An 8552-nucleotide genomic window follows, 5' to 3' on the forward strand; every position below is an offset into this window, starting at 1 on the left:
TCTATAAGTGCTGTCCCTCATCACATGATCTGTAGATGTTACACACTGTTACTGCTGTATATTCTACAAAGTCCTACAGTAACTCTTTATCGTACCTGACGCACAAAACTCTTATTTACACTCACACTTTATATACATCACTGATCTGTCCTATAACCTGTATCTCTATTTAATACTCACACTGTCTCACACTGTCTCACACTGTCTCACACTGTCTCACACTGTCTCACATTATCTTTATTGTCTTGTATAGTCTGTTTTGTCTTGTTGTGATAGAAGAGTATCTGCAAGAGTGAAAGGAATAGTTTATAGGACTGAGGTGAGACCCCTAATGGGAGAAGCAGAAAGAAGAAGAAGAAGAAGAAGAAGAAAAAGAAGAAGAAGAGGAGGAAGTCTGTTTTGTCTTGTATAGTCCAAGCTAAATGTGTAGTGTTATTAGTGTGTGTACTTTGAGTCAATAACTGCTGGAACCAAATTCATTGTGTGTCCTCACACTTGGCCAATAAACCAGATTCTGATCCGATTCTGATCTGGGTTCAGATCAGACCCATTACCCATTACATTCTGCAGATCTTCAAAGCAGTTTAGTGATTCATCTCCAACATCGATCTCATTGTGCAGGTGAGTCAAGCTCGTTCATCTTCAACATTTATGATGGAATGTTTCAGATTTATTCTTTTTTACAGTTAAAATAAGATTTAAGGGCGTGGCTGTAGGATTCATGAGTTAAATCAGACACAGGTGTATGATCCTTTCTGCTCACTTCATCCTGCTTCATTCCCAAACCAGAGCTCAACCACAGTACTCTCTACAGTCAGAGTAGATTGGGGTGATGTTTTGTAATGATGCTAATTAGGGGGGACATTTACATTTACATGATGATCCGCTGTGGCGACCCCTAATGGGAGCAGCCGAAAGAAGAAGAAGAAGAAGATTTACATTTACATTTACAGCATTTATCCGACGCCCTTATCTAGAGCGACGTACAAAAGTGCTTTGAGTCTCTAGTAATGAATAAATCTACACTGTACACAAGATTACAAACTTTATATAAATATAACTCTTGAATTCTACAAACTTGGAAAGTGCTAATTTAAGTGTTTCAGGAAGATGACGGTCTTCAGTCGTCGCTTGAAAATAGTCAGGGACTCCGCTGTACGGACATCTAGGGGAAGTTCATTCCACCACCTCGGTGCCAGAACAGAGAAGAGAAATTGTGTTGATGTGTGGTAGGGGCAGGTAACTAGAGGGTCTGTTTAGGGTATTGAGTTATAATGGATGGTACCAAGAGGGTAGGATTGTAGTAAATGGGGTTTTTAGGTGCCTAAATGTGTTGCTTGAACTGATGATGAAAACAGTCATACAGAAAGAACACAAATACACACAGATGTTCTGCTGATTCTCTTTATTGAGCGTTTTTAACTTTCTTGACAGATATAGAGATTTCTGAGACACGGTTGTTACTGCTTTTAATTACTCTTGGTAGACTTCCACACCACAGTGCCATCATTCTCCACCTGCAGAAAGCCGTCATTGGTCAGAGTCAGACGGCACACTTTGGTATCGTTACAATAGGTGTTGGTGGCCCACACGGCTTCGCGTTCCTGGTCGTACATGACCAGGTTGCAGTCGGTTTGCATGATCAGCCGTTGGGCTCCTGTATCACAAGTGTTAGATGCCCACACAGGTCTCCAGGTGTACACCACAAAGTTGCCATCGTCCTGAAATGAGACATAAAAGTTTCAGTAAAATGTTTAGGCAGTGATTTCTTCAGTGAGGAAAAAGCCAGTGCTCTTCAACGTTTTTATCTCAAACCAAAATTAAAACTATCAATGAAAAACATTTTCATCAAAGGAAATAAAAATAAAAACTTTTCATGTTTGAAACTTTAATACCTCTAAAACTCTCAATCAAGAAATGCAGCTTTGTGAATCTACAGTTTCTCTTTTCATTCCTGTTAAATTCTACCTGAAAAATGGCCTTGTACTCTCTATTGTTGGACATCAGTAAGTCTCCATTGTGGAGCTCCTCATTCATGGACAAGAAGTTCCTGCTCATGGTTCTGAAAAGGAAAGAGAGAGTTTTTTTTTTAGGATCAGGATCATTGCAAAGGTTTAATGCAGGAAACTGAATGGACACTGGACAACAAACACAAGCTGACCTGAAGATACACCATCCAACCAAAAGTATGTGCCCCCTTGGACCATCACACCCATTTGGAAAATAGTTGTATAGAATGAAAGCATTTCAGGAACTAGGATTCTCTAACCCTGCTCCAGCACCACCGTGCTCCTGTACAAAAAGCCATCTCAATGATGACATGGTTGTTGGTGTGAATGATGGAGTGGAAGAACTTGAGTCCTCCACAAGGTCCAGACCTCCTCAATCTGACTGAACCCCGAGCTCTTTACCTACATTAGTGTTTGATCTCACTCATGCTCTTTAGCTGAATGATCATGAATCCAACAGCCACGCCCTTAAATCTTATTTTAACTGTAAAAAAATAATAAAACTGAAACGTTCCTTCATAAATGTTAAAGATGAACGAGCTTGACTCACCTGCACTATAAGATCGATGCTGGAGATGAATCACAGAGCTGCTTTGAAGATCTGCAGAATTTAATGGGGTTTTTATAAAGAACCCAAATTAGGGTGGTTCCAGTCACACATGATTCACAGCTAGGGGGTGTGTCAGAATTTTCTGTGGAATTCAAGTTAAAGAGAAGTGATATAGCAACTTTTCAGCAAATTCATTAGACTGTAGATAAAACTACACCATCTGTTTTTAACATTTATCACTCAGATATAAAGGGGAAGAATTTACACAGTACTGTATAATCAGAGTATACAGTAGGTTACTAGTCGGCACTATATTGGGTTTTGAGTCTTGTCTTGTGTTGTCTGTCTGCACTGTCTGTCTGTACTGTTTTTTTATCTGCACTGTTTGCACACGGTTGCACTCGATGCACTTTACGTAGCTTTATGTTGTTTGTTGGAGCTCTGTGTTGTTGTTTAGTGTAGCACCAGGGTTCCGGAGGAACGTTGTCTTGTTTTTACTGTGTACTGTGTACCACTGTGTAAAGTAGAAATGACAATAAAAGCCTCTTGACTTGACTTGCTTCACAAAGGAGCTTCACCAGGTTTCCTCCAAATGTAGCAGTGATCCTTGTGGCTAAACATGTATATTTTTACCCGAACACAGAACTTTTCTCCAAAATCACCTGCATTATCAGTGTCTGTATTGACTTTTTCATCCACAGAGCTCTACTAATGACTTCTTAATCATACCAAGTGGCCAATCAGAAGCTTTGAAAAATCTCTACAGGAATGTTTCGAGAGACACTCAGCTTGCTGCATGGAAGCTTTGTATCTCATACAGATTTATGTGAAGCTCTGATTCTGTGTTCTCTTTTTATATCATGACTCCATAACATCCCCATCATCTTACAACCACCCGATTTGAGGTCAACACTGGGAGTTCTTTGTAATGTTTCTCAAAGTGTTTGTGAACGGGTTTACAGAGGCATGCAGGTGGTAACATAAAAAAAACATCCACAAGAACAACAGGACCTGAAGTTTCCCAGCAAAGCGTCACTCTGAGGACCACACTGCCCTCACCAACTTGTCTTCTTCTCACAATGCAACCTGATGCCATCACTTTTCCACACACTCAACCTTTTACATGTCATGTAAAGGCAAGTCAAGTTTATTTCTTTTGCGCTTTTCACAACAGACATTGTTTCAAAGCAGCTTTACAGAAATCAACAGTCAAGGTGAATAGTGTGTGTGTTTATCCCTGATGAGCAGCCGTGGCGACTGTGGCAAGGAAAAACTCCCTTAGATGTTATAAGAGAGAAACCTTAAGAGGAACCAGACTCAAAAGGGGAACCCATCCTCATTTGGGTGACATCAAGACATCATTTGGGTGACAACACTCCAGGAGGTCCAATGTCCAAACTCCACACAAGTAGTGGGATCCAATTGGCACTGGTACGTCTCTAGATGGTTCAGGATGTATGCGAGTTTGGCATCTACTTCTTTAAAGTCCATAATCTTCATGAGGAGGGACGTGACTGGAGCTGGAGCAACCTCAGGAAGCCTCGGGATGGGGAGAGAAAGAGAAGCAGTGGAGAGGAATTAGCGTAGCTGCTGTTCATGATATTAACAGCACAAGTTGATAATGTGATGTGATCAGATGTTCTGGAGCACAAGGTTATGATGTGATGTGTGTTATGTGTAGAAAAAGATACGTCTTTAATCTGCACTTAAACTGGGAGAGTGTGTCTGAAACCTGAACACTGTCAGGAATACTATTCCAGAGTTTAGGAGCTAAATGTGAGAATGTTCTACCACCTTTAGTGGACTTTGCTATTCTAGGAACTACTAGAAGCCCAGGGTTTTGAGATCTCAGGGAGCGTGACGGATTGTAGCGTGTTAGAAGACTGGAGAGATACATGGAGATAAACCATTTAGTGTTTTATAAGTGAGAAGCAGTAGTTTGTAGTGGATTTGAAACTTAACCGGAAGCCAAGGTAGGGACGATAAGATCGGGGTTATGTGATCATATTTTCTTGACCTTGTGAGAACTCTTGCTGCCGCATTCTGAACTAACTGAAGCTTGTTTATTAATGAAGCAGGACATCCACCTAGTAATGCATTACAGTAGTCTATTCTGGAGGTCATAAACGCATGGACGAGCTTCTCTGCATCAGATATAGACAACATGTTTCTTAGCTTAGAAATATTTCTAAGGTGAAAGAAGCTGTTTTTGTAACTTGGTTGATATGATTTTTAAAAGAGAAGTTGCTTTAAAATAACTCCCAGAACATCGGTCTAAATGCAGGTTGAGATGCTGGAGCTTCTGTATACTAGTTTTTGGGCGGACGAGCAAAATCTCAGTCTTATCAGAATTTAAAAGTAGAAAGTTATGGGTCATCCAATCTCTTATTTCCTTAACACACTCAGTTATCTGAGTTAATTGAGCTGTGTCGCCTGGTTTTGATGAGATATATAGCTGAGTATCATCAGCATAACAATGGAAGCTAATTCCATGCCTTTTAATAATATTTCCTAAGGGAAGCATGTATATTGTGAAGAGCAGGGGTCCTAGAACTGAACCTTGAGGCACGCCATAGTTCACTAGCATTAGCCTGAAAAGCTCTCCATTTAAATCTACAAAATGGTAACGATCGGACAGGTAGGATTTAAACCAGCTTAATGCCTGTCCCTGAATGCCGATGTAATTCTGTAAGTGATCTAGGAGAGATCATGGTCTATAGTGTCGAATGCAGCACTAAGATCTAGTAAAACCAACAGCGAGATGAAGCCTTGGTCTGAAGCTAAAAACAGGTCATTAGTGATTTTAACTAGAGCAGTTTCTGTGCTATGATGGGGCCTAAAACCTGACTGAAATTCTTCAAAGATATTGTTCTCTTGCAGGTAGGAACATAACTGGGCAGCGACAATCTTTTCTAAAATCTTAGACATAAATGGGAGATTTGAAATGGGTCTGTAATTCGACAGCGTGTTTGGATCCAGATTAGGTTTTTTAATGAGGGGCTTAATAACTGCTAACTTGAGGGATTTAGGGACGTGACCTAAAGATAGTGAGGAGTTAATAATATTCAGAAGAGGCTCACCAGCTGTATATAACACTTCCTTCAGTAATTTAGTAGGAATGGGATCTAACTGACATGTTGTTGATTTGGTTTTGATAATAACATCATACAGCTCTTCCTGTCCTGTACATGTAAAACAGTGGAGTTGTAGGCGAGATAATGTCAGGAGATTGTCTCAGAGGTTGGACCTCCACAATTGTTTTTCTAATGTTATCTATTTTTTCAGAGAAGAAAGTCCTCACTACTAAACTGTGATGGAACACAATTTTCAGATCCCTGATTTGTAGTTAGTTTAGCTACTGTAGTAAAAAGGAACCTGGGATTGTGTTTGTTATTTTCTATGAGATTGCTCAGGTGTTCAGCTCTAGCAGCTTTTAGCGCCTGTCTGTAGCTGAGCATACTGTCTTTATACGCAATTCTAAATACCTCCAATTTAGTTTTCCTCCATTTTCTCTCCAGATTACGGGCTGTTCTCTTGAGGGCATGCGTATGACTATTACTGTGTCTGATGATCTGAAACAAAGTGTCAAATATGCACAAAAATAAGAAATCACCTGTGTGTGTGTGTGTGTGTGTGTGTGTGTGTGTGTGTGTGTGTATATAATATAAACTGCTCTGTGTGTGTGTGTGTGTGTGTGTGTGTATAATAGAAACTGCTCTGTGTGTGTGTGTGTGTGTGTGTGTGTGTGTGTGTGTGTGTGTGTGTATAATATAAACTGCTCTCTGTGTGTGTGTGTGTGTGTGTGTGTTTGTGTGTGTGTGTGTGTATAATATAAACTGCTCTCTGTGTGTGTGTGTGTGTGTGTGTGTGTGTGTATATAATATAAACTGCTTTCTGTGTGTGTGTGTGTGTGTGTGTGTGTGTGTGTGTGTGTATATATATATATAAACTGCTCTGTGTGTGTGTGTGTGTATATATAATATGAACTGCTCTCTCTCTCTGTGTGTGTGTGTGTGTGTGTTTGTGTGTGTGTGTATATAATATAAACTGCTCTCTGTGTGTGTGTGTGTGTGTGTGTGTGTGTATATAATATAAACTGCTCTGTGTGTGTGTGTGTGTGTGTGTGTGTGTGTATATAATATAAACTGCTCTGTGTGTGTGTGTGTGTGTGTGTTGTGTGTGTGTGTGTGTGTGTATATATAATATGAACTGCTCTCTCTCTGTGTGTGTGTGTGTGTGTGTGTGTTTGTGTGTGTGTATAATATAAACTGCTCTGTGTGTGTGTGTGTGTGTGTGTGTGTGTGTGTGTGTGTGTATAATATAAATTGCTCTGTGTGTGTGTGTGTGTGTGTGTGTGTGTGTGTGTGTGTGTAGGCGTTCCTAAACACCTGAATGTGAGTATGATGAAGGAGGATCTGTTGAAGCTGGATGGTGTGGAGTCTGTGGAGGATCTGAAGCTCTGGGCTTTAACTGCTGATCGCACTGTGGCTCTCGCACACATTCAGCTTGGTGAGACACACACACACACACACACACCAATTAAATAATCTGAAATCACATCTATAAAAATATGTACACCAGTACATTTAAAGAAAAACTGTGTGTTTGTGTGTGTGTGTGTGTGTGTGTGTGTGTGTGTGTGTTCTCCAGCACCAGGCAGTGTGGGAAACTGGGAGGAAGTGCAGTCGAAAGCTCGACACCTGTTGATGATGTCACACGGCGTGTCCCACTGCACGGTGCAGCTTCAGAGCCAAACACACCGTTTCACACAATCCTGCTCCAACTGTGTGTTAACCAGTGCCTGAACACACACACAAACACACACACACACACGCCCAACAGGGCATCTAATTTCTTTACAGGTTGCTATGCAACAGCAAAAAGCGCCAAAGCCGGAGCGAGTGTGTTTTCAGTTTAAACAAACTACACTTTTTCATCTTCTTTTCTTTTTTTACCTTTCTCAGACCACACACACACACACACACACACACACACACACACACACACACACACATTTCAGTAAATAAAAGCTGACTTCTGTAACATTGACACTTATATTCAGTTCATAAAAACACTTTTTCTTCATGTTTAGTTTGGAATAATTTCAGTGCCGAATCCCGGATCACGTGATCCTCACTCTCCTCCGAATCCCGGATCACGTGATCCTCACTCTCCTCCTGATCTTGCGCTAATGATGTGTGTGAGAATTGGAGCTGATCATCCACACATTTATCCTGAGAGAATTTTTCCTATATTTTGCTTTAACATTGGTTATATTAAACTCATTAATTAATTATTCCATCATCTGATGAGGAAATGAATGAAACTGATCCAGTTGATCTTTATTTGATTATTGCACTGTTTCTTTTGTTTGTGTTTTATTTTAATGTGTTGGAGTTTATAGGAACTGAAATGTTTTACGAGAGGAAGCAGTGTGGCTTTCCAGCGAGCCGTCCTGGGGGTCCACCTCCAGAGTCTCAGATCATCACCACCTTTTATTCTTTTATTACTTTTATTATGATTTTTGTTGGTTTTATTTTTTCAGAAGGTTAATAATGTTGGGATTGTTGTGTTTCAATCTAAAACACCGTCTATGCCTCCAAATGTTTTTGTTTACATGTTTATTTACATTCATTAATTACTTGTAATTTCTTCTCGTCTGATGATTTGCACATTCCAGGAACTTGAACAGAGATGAATCCTGTTGTTTGCAGTATTTATGTTGAACTGTGAAACTCTGCACTGTGGGAGTGGAACAGATTCTTCTCAAAATAAACCTGTTTTGAAGTCCTGTAATACACACTCTCATTACACACACACACACACACACACACACACACACACACACACACACACACACTCACTAACAATCCAACTGTAACTGGAGATCCAAATAAAGAATAAAACAAACATTGACAAAAAATTGAGATGTCTAGACGTCTGGGTCAGAGCGTCTCCAGAACAACAGGAGTTGTGGGGCTTATGCTGATATC

The 8552-nt window shown here is 40.2% G+C and overlaps 1 protein-coding gene and 1 long non-coding RNA gene across 2 annotated transcripts; one reads left to right on the forward strand and one right to left on the reverse strand.

The window, feature by feature from the left end:
- Window positions 1–1390: 1390 nt before the first annotated feature.
- On the reverse strand, window positions 1391–2701 carry LOC124395611 (lectin-like). The gene is made up of 3 exons (XM_046864281.1): window positions 2560–2701; window positions 1969–2062; window positions 1391–1721 (listed from the first exon to the last, which is right to left on the reverse strand). The coding sequence occupies exons 2-3, from the start codon at window positions 2056–2058 to the stop codon at window positions 1470–1472; spliced, it is 342 nt and encodes a 113-aa protein (XP_046720237.1). The 5' UTR covers window positions 2059–2062; window positions 2560–2701; the 3' UTR covers window positions 1391–1469.
- A 4192-nt stretch (window positions 2702–6893) lies between these two features.
- Window positions 6894–8355, forward strand: LOC124395612. The gene is made up of 2 exons (XR_006927649.1): window positions 6894–7068; window positions 7210–8355. It is a non-coding gene; the product is annotated as an uncharacterized LOC124395612 (long non-coding RNA).
- The last annotated feature ends 197 nt before the right edge of the window (window positions 8356–8552 follow it).

Source organism: Silurus meridionalis, chromosome 13, assembly GCF_014805685.1.
Source record: "Silurus meridionalis isolate SWU-2019-XX chromosome 13, ASM1480568v1, whole genome shotgun sequence".
NCBI lineage: Eukaryota > Metazoa > Chordata > Actinopteri > Siluriformes > Siluridae > Silurus > Silurus meridionalis.

What these genes read in the sequence shown, in the direction of transcription:
- LOC124395611 (XM_046864281.1), bottom strand. Translation starts at nt 2,058, where the DNA reads ATGAGCAGGAACTTCTTGTCCATGAATGAGGAGCTCCACAATGGAGAC. An exon ending in AGTACAAGGCCATTTTTCAG is followed by an intron (nt 1,722 to 1,968) that starts GTAGAATTTAAC and finishes GTCTCATTTCAG; the next exon opens with GACGATGGCAACTTTGTGGT.